General features: G+C 36.0%; 1 protein-coding gene and 1 pseudogene across 2 annotated transcripts in view; both read left to right on the top strand.

Annotated features, from left to right (window-relative positions):
* The window catches only part of P4HA1 (prolyl 4-hydroxylase subunit alpha 1), an 89,232-nt gene that overhangs the window by 57,050 nt on the left and 15,521 nt on the right, over positions 1–16,661 (top strand). For both annotated transcript variants that reach the window (XM_058696662.1, XM_058696663.1), the window contains exon 10: positions 10,403–10,506. In XM_058696662.1, coding sequence (XP_058552645.1) covers positions 10,403–10,506 — 104 coding nt within the window. The remainder of the gene's footprint in view (positions 1–10,402; positions 10,507–16,661) is intronic.
* On the top strand, positions 1,893–7,154 carry LOC131492836 (enolase-phosphatase E1-like; annotated as a pseudogene).

Below are 16,661 nucleotides of genomic sequence, written 5' to 3'. Positions count from 1 at the left end.
ACAATTTCAATTACAGTTGTACAAACAATAAAGAAATGTTCTTCAAATGATTTATCCTGTTACAGCAAATACTGTAACTTTATGTTCTAACTCTGTTGAAAAACACGGAGTACTTAGAAGAGAGAGCCTTGATTTCTTTTGATCTCATTTAGTCCAGGAATGACTTCCAGATTCTAAGGAATAGACAGTTAATATATAATATAGTATCATCGTCTTCACTGAATTTTTTGGCGGTGTTACAACAATCTAAATTCAGGGCTAATTTCTTAGAGTAGATGATAGGTCTATGATAATGTTGCTGAAGACAGATTAGCAGTTGGGGTCCAGATGAATAAGATGTTTTAAATGTATAGAGTTCTCCAGCTAAAGAAAATCCTATTATATTTTGGAGAGGTTTTCATATGAAAGTCAAATTAAGTGAAATAACATGCATAAGTAGAATTTATTTTCCACTCTAGTGACTATAAGAGAACCACAACTAAGATAACAGTTTATTTTTTTTATGTTTATCTGAGAGAGCATGCAGGAGGGACAGAGAGAGAGGGAGAGAGCAAGAATCCCAAGTAGGCTCCACACTGCCAGCACAGAGCCTGACGCTGGGCTCAAACTCAAGAACTGTGAGATCATGACCTGAGCTGAAAGCAAAGGTTGCACACATAACCAACCAAGCCACCCAAGTGCCCCAACAGTTTATTTTTTTTAACCTGTAATCAGTCTTTAATGACTTTAACTGCTAAGCCTCAGACCTTCTGTTCATATCATTTATAGTATAACAAGTGCAATTTAAATTTTTTTAAAAATCTAAACAATTAAAATATTTTCCTTCTAGGATTAGCAAAAATTAAAAAGATTGATTCTGGCAAGGATTTTCTGAAATGGGCACTCGTAGCATACGTTAGGAGTATAAATCACTTTTTTGGAGAACAATATGACATCATTTATCAAAATGTGAAAGTCGTCTAGCAGTTCCACATCTAGGAGTTTAAACTACGGAGATATTCCCACAAGTATGCAAAGATATACAAAAATTTTCATTATAGTATTGTTTGTAATAGAGAAAAAGTAGAAATAATCTTATTTAACCAGTGCTTTATTGACAGACCTTCATGGTCATTTTGGAAGTAAAGATGGTTTATTTTAAAAAGAAAGGCAGTAGTTAAAAGCACTGTGGAATGGGAATGTAAAATGATATAGTTACTATGGAAGAGTCTGGTATTTCCTCAAAAAGTTAAACATAGGATTACTATATGAACCAGAAATTCCACTGCTAGGTATATACCCAAAAGAATTGAAAGGAGGGACTCAAACATATACTTGTACACCCGTGTTCATAACAGCATTATTCACAGTAGCCAAAAGTTGTAAGCAACCCAGGTGTTCATTCATGGATGAATAGATAAATGTTATATATTCATATGATAGAATATTATTTAAAAAGAATGAAATTCCAATACATGCAACAACATGGATGAATCTTGAGAATGAATAAATGAAAACAAGTAAGTGAAATAACACACAAAAGGACAAATATTATGTGATTTTACTTACAGTAAGTACCTAGAATAGAAAAATTCATACAGACAGAAAGTGGATTAGAGGTTACCAGGGCCTGGGAGGAGAGGGAAATGGCAAATTATTGTTTAATGGGTACAGAGTTTCAGTTGGGATGATGAGAAAGTTCTGGAAATAGTGATGATGGTTGCACAACTTTGTGAATGTATTTAACACCACTGAATTACACACTTAAAAATGGGTAAAATGGTAAATCTTATGTATTTTTTAAACCACCATATATATATATATATATATATATATATATATATATATATATTTTTTTTTTTTTTTTTTTTTTTTTTTTTTTTTTAACTGAGGTTGTGCTATATGTACTGACTTGGAAAGATGTCAGAAGTATTTTCGGTGGCAGGGGGAAGTATATGCGTATATTGATACGGGAGATGGGAGGGTTGGTAGATTCCTAGTTTTTAAAAAATTCTCTCTGTACATTTGTTTATATACAGGGGGAAATGTTGAGGATATATAGCTATTTATTAGTAGTGTTTACCTGTGAGGAATGGGACTAGGAAAGGAACTTCATATACTTTTGTATTGTTTGAAATTTTTATAAGTATTTTTTTTTTATGTTTGTTTATATTTGAGAGAGACAGACAGACAGTGCATGAACAGGAGAGGGGCAGAGAGAGAGAGATGGAGACAGAATCTGAAGCAGGCTCCAGGTTCTGAGCTGTCAGCATAGAGCCCGACGCAGGGCTCGAACTCACAAGCCATGAGATCATGTCCTGAACCAAAGTCGGACATTCAACTGACTGAGCCACCCAGGCGCCCCAAGTATTTCTTTTTTTAAGTAGCTTTATTGAGATATATACATACCATACAGTTCATCCATTGAAAGTGTACAATTTAGTGGCTTTTAGTATATTCAGAGAGTTGTGCCTCCATTGCCATAATCAATTTTAGAACATTTTCATTACCTGAAAGAGAAATTCTGTACTCCTTAACAGTAACTACTCAATCATCAATTCACCCCCCTCTAAGCCTAGTCCTAGGTGACCACTAATCTACTTTCTGTTTTTATGGATTTGCCTGTTCTGGAATAAAATCATAATATGGGGCCTTTTGTATCTGGCTTCTTTCACTTACCATGTTTGTAAGGTTCATTCATGTTGATGTATGTATCTGCATTTCATTCCTTTTCATGGCTGAGCAATATCCCATTGTATGGATATACCACATTTTATCTATTTTATTCATCTATTGATAGTGGCATTGTTTCTACTTTTTGGCTAATATGGATATTGCTGCTCTGAAAATTCATGTACAAGTTTTTATGTGAATGTAAGTTTAAATTTCTCTTGGGTATAGACTTAGGAGTAAAATTGCTAGGTCATATGGTATCTCTATATTTAACCATTTGAGGAACTGCCAAACTTTTCCAAAGTGGCAGCACCATTTTACAATCCAACCAGCAATGTATGGGGCATTCCAGTTTCTTCACATCCTCACCAACGCTTGCTATTATCTTTTTGATGGTTATGGCCCTCCTAGTGGGTGTGATATGCTATCTCATTGTGGTTTTGATTTGGATTTCCCAGTGGCTGATGATGTTGAGCATCTCTTTATTGGCTGCTTATTGGCCATTTGTACATTTTCTTTGGAGACTGTCCATTCAGATCCATTGCACATTTTGGTATTGAGTTATTTGTCTTTTATTTAGTGGTAATAGTTCTTTATAGATTATAGACTCAAGTCCTTATCAGACTTTTGATTTGCAGAAATTTTCTTCCATTCTGTGAGTTGTCTTTTCACCTTATTGATGGTGTCCAATGAAGCACAAAAATTTTTTTTATTTTGATGCTATCCAGTTTACCTATTGTTTTGTTGTTGCTTATAGTTCTTTTTTGAGAGAGAGGGAGAGAGAAAATCCCAGGGAGGCCCCACATTCAGCACAGAGTGTGTGGGGCTTGATCTCACGACTGTGAGATCATGACCTGAGCTGAAATCAAGAGTCGGATGCTTAACTGATTGAGCCACCCAGGCTCCCCTATTATTACTTGTTCTTCTGATGTCATAGCTAAACCAGTGTCTAATACAAGGTCACAAAGATTTACACTTGTATTTTTTTTTCTAAGAGTTTTATAATTTTACTTCTACATTTAGGTCTTTAATCCCTTTTGAGGAGTTAAATACACACAAACACACACACACACACACACACACCCCATAGGGAAGTAGGGAGTCCAATTTCTTTCTTTCACATGTGGTTATCCAGTGTCCTTGGACTATTTGTTGAATATAACAACCATTTCTTGCTTTTATAATTTTAAAAGTGTAAAGTGAAAGTTTGGAATGGTAATTTGCTAGAATAGCAAGAGTGAAGGCGTTCTTGGTAGCAGGAGACTTCAGGCTGAAGAGTAAGCATTGTCAAAGAAAAGATTGACGATAAAGAGGCAGTGATTGATAGAATGAGGCCTATGGAGTTAGAAAGGGTAGGTTCAAAAACATAGATAAAAGATCCAGCCTCTGTAAGGCTGAAGGACAATACTTCTACCAGAATATAAGAGAAAAGGTAAGAATAGATGCTTGTAGTTGCAGGGACGGAAGTTGAAGGTAATAGAAGTAGGAGACAGGTTCTCTGTGGGTGATAGGATGGGACAGGAACAATTATCAGGATGCATCTAGTTTAAAATTTTAAGAGAATATTTACCAATCTTGTGTTGCAGTTAGCTATAAAAATCAAGTCAGTAGTTTGTTGCTTATAAAGTTCAAAAATCTGTCAAATTGTTGCCAGCCAAAACGATAGCTACACCAACATACCAGATTAGTTCCTGGTTCTCCTAGCAATTCAATCAGAATTGGGAGAAATAAGTTCTTAATATATGTATCAGCTATACCCTTTATAATAATAAAATTCTTGGATCCTTCCTTTTCCTGCTCTGCTGAGGAATTCTACTCAGCCAGTCCCTATAAATTTGTAAGAGATCATGAGACAAATAATTATGGTAAAATTGAATAAATCTTGGATTAGTTCTTTTTTTTTTTTTTAATGTTTTTATTTATTTTTGAGACAGAGACAGAGCATGAGCAGGGGAGGGGCAGAGAGAGAGGGAGACACAGAATCTGAAGCAGGCTCCAGGCTCTGAACTGTTAGCACAGAGCCTGATGCAGGGCTTGAACTCACGGACTGTGAGATCATGACCTGAGCTGAAGTTGGACGCTCAACCGACTGAGCCACCCAGGCGCCAGTCTTGGATTAGTTCTAAGAAGTCTCCAGGATTCATTTATTCATTCAGCAGAAATAAATTGAGATCTGCTATGTGCCAGACACTGTAATAGGTTCTGCAGATATAGTAGGGAGCAAAACCAGGCAGACTTTATATGTATTTAGGACTAGTAGTTGAAAGAAGACATCTTAAACAACAAATTAATATATAATTACTATGATAAATTATACAAAGTAAGAATATATGGTACTATAAAAACATTAGGAGCAGCTGCCTTCTCCACTTCCAGGTGCATGGAAGTAGCCTCCCCCTGATGTACTTTAGCTGCAGGCAGTTGCTAGCTCCGAGATTAATGATTTTGGGGGGTACAGCTGCCACCACCCTCCACCCTCCCAACCAAGGGTGATTCCCATAGTAGCATCTGGCAGGTGCCCACCAAAATCAGTGTGGTCCTGTTATATATCAAAAGTACCACAACCTTGATTGCTTTTGTGAAGAGCATTTTATTATTTCCTTACATCAAAGAAAATGTTAAGTTACCTCCAGACAAAAATACTTATTCATTCTTGGAAAGAAGAAGAGTGCCAGAGGACCTCAGTCTTTTGAGGTAACAGGCTGAAGAGGATTCCCATCAGGATGAGGTGTTTTTGACCTCTGCAACATCTGGGAATAGGGTGGATGATCTGCAGTAGATGACCCAGGCTGTGGCAGATAATGAGTGCTGGCAGACGTCTCTGCATGGAAAGACCATGGTACTGACAAGTGCACGTCTTCATGTAGAAGGCAGCATTTTATAGCTGGTTGAATGAAAGCAGCATTCTTTGAAGATGTAGTTCCAGCAGTTAGGAAATGGAGAGAAGCTGGAATGAAGGTGTATATTCTTCAGAGAGCATAGAGACCTAGAAATTATGACTAGTACATTTTACAGAGGAAGATATTCTTGAGCCTGTTGATAGTTACTTTGATGCCAAGGTTGGGCAGAAAGTGGAGAGTGAGAGTTATTGAAAGACTGCAAGTAGCATTGAATGCTCAGTCAACAACAACCTGTTTTTGACACATTACTGTGGAGGCTAGTGCTGCTCAGGAAGTAGACTTGCATGTAGCTGTGGGGGTGAGACATGGCTAAGTGGGGTTAAGAAATGATGAAAAGCCTATAGCCTCATCAAATCATTCAGCAAATTGTTTGTCTTCTTCAATCTAGGAAAAGATTTCTAAGGAAGACAAACTGTTTCTCATAGTTTGTCCCTGTAGTCTCATTTTATTTTAATGGTAAAAGTAGCTTACTTTAAAAATACATGTATACACATGTGCAAATATGTATGTGCTCAAATTACCTTCTACAGTTACATGAGTGATAAAACTCTCCATTCAGTGAAATGAAACGTTTTAAAATCTATTATATGTAAAAATTGCTTGAAACTCTAACACTAACCACTACTGAGGATAAAGTATAGTCAATAGAAAAAACTAACAGATCAAATGTGTCATGTATCAGGTCATATACCAAAATGGAGAGCCAGTTTTGAGCAATGTTTTAGAAGCTTTGCTATTTTAAAATCTGAAAGTGTTTTAAAGTCATATATTTAAAAAAAATTTTTTTTAATGTTTATGTAGTTTTGAGAGAGAGAGAGAGAGAGAGAGAGAGAGACAGTGTGAGCGAGAGAGGGGCAGAGAGAGGGAGACACAGAATCCAAAGCAGCCTCCAGGCTCTGAACTGTCAGCACAGAGCCAGGCATGGGGCTCAAACTCATGAACCACTAGATCATGACCTGAGCCAAAGTTGGACGCTCAGCCAACTGAGCCACCCAGGGGACCCTCAAAGTCTTATTTTTAAAAATAAAAATTTGCCTGTGTTTAATTGTGAGAGAATAAAATTTAGAAGATTACAACAGCTACATTTCTCAATATGTGCTTACCTATATACAAAAGACAAAGATAGTTGCCTGTGCTCCACTAGAGGGCAAAATTAGAAAACTCACTTTAGTCTTAAACAAGAGAGTGTATGTTACTTAAGAAGAAACTTGCTAATCATTGTGGGATCCACAGTGATCCACAGCTAATCATTGTGGGGATCCCATTGTGGGATTTCATTTCATGATTATCAATGAAAAAGGTGCATTAATGTAATAGCTAAAAAAGAGATGTGGTTCTTAATGTTTCAAAAAACAGTTCTAATCCTGTCAATTGTGATCATTCTAGATTTTATAGCTGCCTTTCTGACAGTATCTTAGCACAGTTTGAGAAAGTATATTATTATTATTTACTATCTTTAAAATGAACTTACTGAAATCAATCTGTCAGATCAAGAAGAATTCTATATATTTTCTTTTGAAATGGGTATGAGAAATGTAAATTTTATAACAGTATTATTTATCCTGGTTCAGTTCGTATAGCATGTCATGTCAATTTAATGTTGTGATTAGTAAAAAAAACAAAACAAAACAAAACTTCTTTGTCCTTTTTTGTCCTATTCCTCTTACTAAAATAAAAAATAAGCAGTTTGACAGGAAGGAGTGAAGGAAAGCTTCTCTGAAGAAGAGATGACTAAATTGATAATCCAAAGCCTTATCTTTACAAAATGAAAAAGAAAAATATTTGTGGCAGAGAGAAGAGCATGTGCACTAGCCTTGGGGCTTGCTGGAACATGTTCTTGAAGAAGTGATGCTGGGGTACCTGAAGAGAGACCGAATATAGTAGTAGAAGTTCTAAGGGAGACTAAGACCGAGCAACCAGAGAGACTGAAGGAATCCTGAAGAATGAGTGAGTGAGGAAGAGTTTCAAGGATGAACATACAGCTGTTACTAGAATGGCAAATAGGATGAAAATTGGAAACATTTTGTTAGATTTAGTAGCACAGTAGTTATGGGTGATATTAGCCAGAGCAGTTTTGGTGGAGTGATAGGGACTGAGGCAAGGTTGGAATGGATTAAGAAATGAAGAGTTGGGTGCTTGGCTGGCTCAGTGGTAGAGCATGCAGCTCTTTATCTAAGGGTTGTGAGCTTGAGCCCCCATATTGGGTGTAGAGATTACTTCGAAGTAGAATCTTAAAAAAAAAAAAAAAAAAAGTCTGTGGAAAAAGGGGACTTAAAGAGGGAGGAGAAAGAGATTGGTAGCTGGAGCAAGACAGAGAGTTAAAGGAAGGAACTTTATTTATTTATGGAAAAGACATAAGCCCAGTTAAAAGCTGTGGGAGGAATTGAGAAGAAAAAGTTGATCATTTAAGAGAGAAAAGGTCTAATCAATGAATTATGCTTCCTAAAATGTCAGAAAATAATAGAATTTAAGACAGGGAATTAACCTTATAATGGAGAGAAATCTCTTTGGAACTGGAAGGGACGAACTAGATGAACTAAAAGGAACAGATAGATGCAAATGTATGTAGATTGTATGGTTTCTTTTTTCTCTTAGGTAGGAGATATGTACTGAGAGAAGGGGGAAATTGGGTGGGTTGGGATTCAGAGTAGAAAAAAGGAGGAAGAGTAAGGGCCCATTTGAAGTTGGTGTTCATGAATGTTCAGGGAATACATATTTGCCCTATTTCATGACTTTATTTAGTAGGGTTTGGTGACACAGGCGTAAGCTCAGAGAAAAAATTTCATTAAGGATAGTATTTTTGCCAATTTAATTTAGGGATTTAGCAACAATGTTGATGAAATGTGGAGTGAGAGATTGATGAGAGAAGTAAAGGAAAAAGGCTGATAGACCAGGAAAAATTATATATAAAGGAGATAGTTTAATTTGGGAGTACCTTTTTTTATTTAGCTATAGTTCCCATACCATAAAATTCACTCCTTTAAATAAGTGTGTAATTCAGTGGTTTTTAGTCTTTTTAGTTGTGCAACCATCACCATTATCTAATTTCCAAACATTTCCATCACCTCAGAAAGAAAGCCTGTACTTACTAACAGTCACTCTGAATGGGAACATCCTCCCTCCCCTGGAAAACCACTAATCTACTTTCTGTATCTGTTGATTTGCTCATTCGGATATTTCATATAAATGGAATCATAATATGTGGCCTTGTGTATCTTGCTTAACATACTGTTTTCAAGGTTCAACCATGTTGTGGCATGTTACCAGTCCTTCATTCCTTTTCATGGCACAATAATTGAGCATATGGATAGATCACATTTATGTATCCACTCATCAGTTGATGAATATTTGGATTATTTCCATTTTGGTCATTATTAATAATGCTGCTATGAATCTTCATGTACAAGTTTTTGTATGAACATATGTTTTAATTTCTCTTGGATATGTACCTGGGAGTGGAATTGCTGGGTCATGTGGTAACTGTATGTTTAACAATTTGAGGAACTGCCAAACTGTTTTCCAAAGTGGTTGTACCATTTTACATTCCTACCAGCAATGTATGAGGGTTCTGATTTCTTTACATTCTCACCATCACTTGTTATTGTCCATCTATCTGTTTTTATTATAGTCATCTTACTGGGTGTGTTTGGATACCTTTAAAAAACTTATTATTTATTTTTAATTTTTTTAATGTTTATTTTTCAGAGAGACAGTGTGAGCAAGGGAGGGGCAGAAAGAGAGGGAGGCACAGAATCCAGAGCAGGCTCCAGGCTCTGAGCTGTCAGCACAGAGCCCAATGCGGGGCTTGAGCCACGAGCTGTGAGATTGTGACCTGAGCTGAAGTCAGAGGCTTAACTGACTGAGCCACCCAGGCACCCCAAAACTTACTGTTATTTATGCAAGTAATATAAAGAAGTAATATAATGAATTAAAAAAATGAGGGACGCCTGGGTGGCTCAATCAGTTAAGTGGCCGACTCTTGATTTCAGCTCAGGTCATGATCTCCTGGTTCGTGAGTTTGAGCCCTTTGTAGGGCTCTGCACTGACAATGTGGAGCCTGCTTGCAATCCTCTCTCTCTCTCTCTCTCTCTCTCTCTCTCTCTCTCTCTCTCTCTCTTTCTCTCTCTCTCTCTTTCTCTCTCTCTCTCTCTGCCTCACCCCTACTAACTCTGTGTCTCTCTCTCAAAAATAAACTTTAAAAAAAATGAATTTTTTTCTCATAAAACATTTACATTATATATATCAGGCTAAAAACCCTATGACCTCCACCTCAGTCAGTTCCTATACCTTATCTGGGAAGAAAAACTGTTTTCAGTTTGGTATGTATTTTTTCAGAATTTTTAAAAATTCTGAATGTAGACAGCTTACATTACATTAATCCAACTGTTTTCTTACATTAATCCAACTGTTTTCAAAGAAAACTCTATAATAAATGAGATTAGTTTTTTTTTTCCAACCTTTAACTGTGAAATATAGCATTTTTAAAGGTTTATTTATTTATTTTGAGGCAGGGGGAGGGGAAGAGAGTGGGAGAGAGAGAATCCCAAGCAGGCTCCGTGCTGTCAGTGCAGAGCCCAACATGGGGCTTGATCCCACAAACATGAGACCATGACCTGAGCCAAAACCAAGAGTCGGATGCTTCACTGACTGAGCCACCCAGGCACCCCTAACATGTAGGATTAAAAAAAAAAAAATTACAACATTCTTTAGTAAAAATCACATCAAACAAGCCAACTAAATGCCTATAGGTAAAGGCTTATTATCCCATATATTATGGCTTTTAAAATGATGGCTCTTAGTCTTTACTTATTGAAACATTATAAGTAAAACTAATATTTTCTTCTTGTTAGTGCCTGGCTCTCTGGCTATGAAAACCCTGTGGTGTCTCGGATTAATATGAGAATACAAGATCTAACAGGACTAGATGTTTCCACAGCAGAGGAGTTACAGGTAGGTAATCACATTATCCTTAAAGTATATGCTATCACATTATTTCTTTACACTTTTTCAAACGATGCTTTAGATGAGATTTCCTAACACTGTGCAGGCACTCTACAGGTATTGCAGGATAATTTGGGACCAAAAAAGTGAATATGCAAGCTGAGATCATGCAAAGTGGTCTTAATCAATGGCAAAAATTATGAATATCTGTGATTTCCAAAATTGTTTACAAAATTAAATTAAAAACTCTTATTGTTAAGTATAACTTAACAATAAAATTAAGTATAACAACAATAAATTAAAAACTCTTATTGTTAAGTATAATTTTATAGGGGAATGAACAATATGTAACAATATTTATTAAGCACACTACAAGTTTTTTTTCATTCCTAAGCCTGTCAGGTGACCAGGCTTTTTAAAAAAATTTTTTTAACATTGATTTATTTCTGAGAGACAGAGCACGAGCAGGGGAGGGGCAGAGAGAGGGAGACACAGAATCCAAAGCAGGCTCCAGGCTCTGTGCTGTCAGCACAGAGCCTGATGGGGGCTCAAACCCACGAGTGGTGAGATCAGGACCTGAGCTGAAGTCAGACACTCAACTGACTGAGCCACCCAGGCGCCCCTCTTTTTTTATTTAATGTATTTTTTCTCTTTTCTATTGAGATATAATTCACATACCATAAAATTTACCCTAGTTTTATTATATGCACATGGTTATGCAACCATCACCACTATCTAATTGCAAGAACATTTTCATCACTTCAAAAAGTTTTAGTATTCACTCCTCATTCCCTTTCCCTAATGCCCCTGGCAACCACTAATCTACTTTCTGTGTGTGAATTTGCCTAGATATTTCATATCTAGATATTTTATATAAATTGGATAATACAATATGTGGCCTTTTGTATCTGGCTTGTTTGACTTAACATAATGTTTTCAGTGTATCAGCACTTTATTCTTTTTCATGCCCGAATAATATTCCATTGTTTGGATATAACCACACTTCATATATTTATCAGCTGAAGGATATTTGGTTGTTTGTATTTTTTGGCTATAATGACTAATGCTGCTATGAGCATTTGTATACAAGTTTTTATACCAACATTTAAATTTCTCTTGGGTATATTCTACATATAGAATTACTAAGTCATGTGATAACTTTAGTTTAACATTTGAGGAATTGCCAAACTGTTTTCCAAAGTGACCATGCATTTTACAATTCCATTTGCAATGTATGAGAGTTATAATTTCCTCACATCCTTGTAAATAATTTGTTCTTGTCCATTTTTTGTTTGTTTTTAAATTACATCCAAGTTAGTTAGCATAAAGTGCAATAATGATTTCAGGAGTAGATTCCAGTGATTCATCCCCTTTGTATAACACCCAAGTGCTCATCCCAACAAGTGTCTTCCTTAATGTCCCTTACCCATTTAGCCCATCCCCCCACAGCCACTCCAGCAACCCTCAGATTGTTCTGTGTATTTAAGAGTCTCTTATGTTTTGTCCCCCCTCCCTGTTTTTATATTATTTTTGCTTCCCTTCCCTTATGTTCATCTGTTTTGTATCTTAACTCCCACATATCAGTGAAGTCATATGATACTTGTCTTTGTCTGACTGACTTATTTCGCTTAGCATTATACACTGTAGTTCCATCCACATTGTTGCAAATGGCAAGATTTCATTCTTTTTGATTGCCGAGTAATACTCCATTGTATATATATACCACATCTTCTTTATCCATTCATCAGATGACAGACATTTGGGCTCTTTTCATGCTTTGGCTATTGTTAATAGTGCTGCTATAAACATTGGGGTGCATGTGCCTCTTTGAAACAGCATACCTGTATCTCTTGGGTAAATACCTAGTAGTGCAATTGCTGGGTCATAGGGGAGTTGTATTTTTAATTTTTTGAGTAACCTCCATACTGTTTTCCAGAGTGGCTACACCAGTTTGCATTCCCACCAGCAGTGCAAAAGAGATTCTCTTTTTCCCCATCCTTGCCAACATCTGTTGTTGCCTGAGTTGTTAATTTTAGCCATTCTGACAGGTGTGAAGTGATATCTCATTGTGGTTTTGATTTACATTTCCCTGATGATGAGTGATGTTGAGCATCTTTTCATGTGTCTGTTGGCCATCTGTATGTCTTCTTTGGAGAAATGTCTGTCCATGTCTTATGCCCATTTTTTAATTGGATTATTTGTGTTTTGAGTGTTGAGTTACATAAATTCTTTTATATTTTGGATATTAACAACCCTTTGTCAGATATGACATTTGCAAATATTTTCTCCCATTCAGAAGCTTATTGTTTAGTTTTGTTGATTGTTCCCTTTGCTGTGCAGAAGCTTTTTATTTTGATGTAGTCCCAACAGTTTATTTTTGCTTTTGTTCCCCTTGCACAGGTGACATGTTTAGAAAAATTTTGCTGCAACTGATGTCAGAGAAATTATTGCCTGTGCTCTCTGCTAGGATTTTCATGGTTTCACATTAGGTCTTTAATCCATTTCCAGTTTATGTCTGTGAATGTTGCAAGAAAGTGGTTCAGTTTGATTCTTTTGCATGTAGCTGTCTAGTTTTCCCAGCACCATTTATTGAAGAGACCGTCTCTTTCCTATTGCATATTCTTGCCTCCTTTGTTGAAGATTAATTGACCACATAATTGTGGGTTTATTTCTGTGTTTTCTATTCTGTTCTATTAATTTATGTGTATGTTTTTTGACCAATACCAGACCGTTTTGATTATTATAGCTTTGTAGTACATCTTGATAGCTGAGATTGTGATACCTCCAGTTTTGTTCTTTTTCAAGATTGCTTTGGCTATTGGAGGTCTTTTGTGGTTCCATACGAATTTTAGTATTATTCTAGTTCTGTAAAATAATGCTGCTGGCATTTTGATAGGGATTGCATTAAATCTGTAGATTGCTTTGGTAGTATGGATATTTCAACAATATTTGTTCTTCCAATTCATGAGCATGGAATATTTTTCCATTTCAGTTTTTTTCATCAGTGTTTTATAGTCCTCTTCAGTTTCTTTCATCAGTGTTCTATAGTTTTCTGTGTACAGGTCTTTCACTTCCTTAGTTGGGTTTATTCCTAGGTATTTTATTATTTTTGGTTAAATAGTAAATGGGACTGTTTTCTTCATTTCTTTCTGCTACTTCATTATGAGTGTATAGAAATGCAGTGGATTTGTGTATATTGATTTTGTATCCTGTGACCTTATTGAATTCATTTATCACGTCAAGTAGTTTTTTGGTGGAGTCTTTAGGGTTTTTTATGTATAGTATCATGTCATCTGTAAATAATGAAAGTTTTCATTTTTCCTTACCAATATGAATGCCTTCTATTTCTTTTTCTTGTCTGATTGCTGTGGCTAGGACTCCCAGTACTATGTTGAATAGAAGTAGTAAGAGTGGACATCTTTGTCTTGTTCCTGATGTTAGGGAGAAAGCTTTCAGTTTTTCACCATTGAGTGTGATCATAGCTGTGGGATTATCATATATAGCCTTCATTATGTTGAGGTATGTTCCCTCTAAACCTACTTTGTTGAGGGTTTATATCATGAATGGATGTTGTACTTTGTGAAATGTTTCTTCTGCATCTGTTGAAATTATTAAGTGGTTATTATGCTTTCTCTTGCTGATGTGATGTATCACAGTGATTGTTTTGCAAATATTGAACCACCCTTGCATACCAGGAATAAATCCCGCTTGATCCTGGTCAGTGAGTTTTTTAATGTACTGTTGAATTTGGCTTGCTAATATTTTCTGGATGTTCATCAGAGATGTTGGCCTGTAGTTTTCTTTTTGTATAGTGTCTTTATCTGGTTTTGGTGTCAGGGTAATGTTGGCCTCATAGAAGCTTTTCTCCCTCTTCTACTTTTAGAATACTTTGAGAAGAATAGTTATTAACGCTTCTTGAAATATTTGATAGAATTCACTTGTGAAGCTATCTGGTCCTGGACTTTTGTTTGTTGGGAGGTTTTTTTTTTTTTATACGTTTATTTATATTTATTTATTTATTTATTTATTTATTTATTCATTATTATTATTTTTAATGTTTTTATTTATTTTTGAGACAGAGCATGAGCAGGGGAGGGGCAGAGAGGGAGACACAGAATCTGAAGCAGGCTCTGAGCTGACAGCTCAGATGTGGGGCTAGAACTCACGGACTGTGATATCATGATCTGAGCTGAAGTCGGACGCCTAACCGACTAAGCCACCCAGGCGCCCCTATATTTGTTTATTTAGAGAGAGAGAGAGAGAGTGAGTGAGCCGGGGAGGGGCAGAGAGAGAGGGAGAGAGAGAATCCAAAGCAGGCTCCATGCTGTCAGTGCAAAGCTCAATGCAGGACTCAAATTCATGAACCATGAGATCACAACCTGAGCCAAAATCAAGAGGTGGACGGACACTTAACTGACCAAGCCACTGAGGTCAGTTGTGAGTTTTTTGATTACTGATTCAGTCTGTTTAAATTTTCTGTTTCTTCCTGATTCAGTTTTAGGAGGTTAATATGTTTCTTGAAATTTATCCATTTCTTCTAGGTTGTCCAATTTGTTGACATGTAATTTTTCATAATATTCTTTTGCAGTTCTTTGTATTTCTGTGGTGTTGATTGTTATTTCTCCTCTTTCGTTTCTGTTTTTGTTTATTTGAGTTCTTTTTTTTATGAGTCTGGCTAGAGGTTTATCAATTTTGTTGAACTTTTCAAAGAGTCAGTTCCTGGTTTCATTGATCTGTTACATTGTTTTTGTAATTTCTGTTTCATTTCTTTCTGCTCTAATCTTTATTATTTTCTTCTTTCTGCTGGTTTGGGGTTTTGTTGGTTTTTCTTTTTCTAGTCCCCTTTAGATGTAAGGTTAGGTTGTGTATCTGAGATTTTTCTTGCTTTTGAAGTAGGTTTCTATTGATATAAATTTCCCTCTCAGGACAGCTTTTGCTGCATCTCAGTTTTTGTTTTCATTTGTTTCCACTTTTTTTTTTTTTTTTTTTACTGATTTCTTGGTTAACCCATTCATTGTTTAGTAGCATGTTATTTAACCTGTGTGTATTTGTTCTTTCCTGAGTTTTCCTTGTAATTAGTTTCTAGTTTCATAGTGTTGTGGTCAAAAAAGATGTTTGGTATAACTTTTTAATTTGTTGAGACTTGTTTTGTGGCCTAATAAGTGATCTATTCTGGAGAATGTTCCATGTGCCCTTGAATGTATATTCTACTATTTTAGGGTGGAATGTTCTGAATAGATCTGTTAGAGCTGTGTGGTCCAGTGTATCATCCAAACCAACTGTTATGTTGATTTTCTGTTTAAATGATCTATCCATTGATATAAGTGAGTGTAAAGTCTCCTAGTATTGTATTATTAGCAATTATTTCCTTTATGTTTGTTAGCTGCTTTATGTATTTGGGTCCTTCTATGTTGGGTGCGTAAATGTTTACAATTTCTATATCTTGTTGGATTGTCCCCTTTATGGTCATATAGTATCCCTCTTTGTCTCTTCTTACAGTCTTTGTTTTAAAATCTGTCTTATCCAATGTAAGTATTGCTACTTAAGCTTTTTTTCACTTCCATTTGCACTGTAAATGCTTTTCTACCCCTTCACTTTCAATCTGCATGTCTCTTAGGTGTGAAATGAGTCTCTTATAGGCAGCATATAGATGTGTCTTGATTTTTTTAGCCATTCTGTCATCCTCTGTTTTTTGTGTTTTTTTTAATTGGAGTGTTAAGGCCACTTACATTCAAAATAATTGATAGGTATGTATTTATTGCACTTTGTTACTTGTTTTATGGTTGCCATTGTAGTTCTTTCTTTCTTGTTCTCTTCTCTCACGGTTAGCTGGCTTTCATCAGTGATATACTTGGATTCCTTTCTCTTTATTTTTTGCATGTATCTATTACCAGTTTTTGATTTGTGCTACGATGAGGTTTGTATATAACATCATATGCATACAGCAGTCTGTATTAAGTAGATGGCCACTTAAGTTTATGAAGTTTGAATCCATTCTTTTTAAAACACATTTTTTAAAAAATTTTAAATTTTTATTTATTTTTAAAAGGGGGGGCGAGTGGGGGAGGGGCAAAGAAAGAGGGAGAGAGAATCTGAAGCAGGCTTCATGCTGTCAGTGCAGAGCCTGATGTGGGGCTCGAACCCACGAACCACGAGACCATGACTTGA

Source organism: Neofelis nebulosa, chromosome 13 (assembly GCF_028018385.1).
Source record: "Neofelis nebulosa isolate mNeoNeb1 chromosome 13, mNeoNeb1.pri, whole genome shotgun sequence".
Classification (NCBI taxonomy): Eukaryota; Metazoa; Chordata; class Mammalia; order Carnivora; family Felidae; genus Neofelis; species Neofelis nebulosa.
The sequence above is the reverse complement of the archived record's forward strand: the minus strand, read 5'-3'. Positions and strand labels throughout refer to the sequence as shown.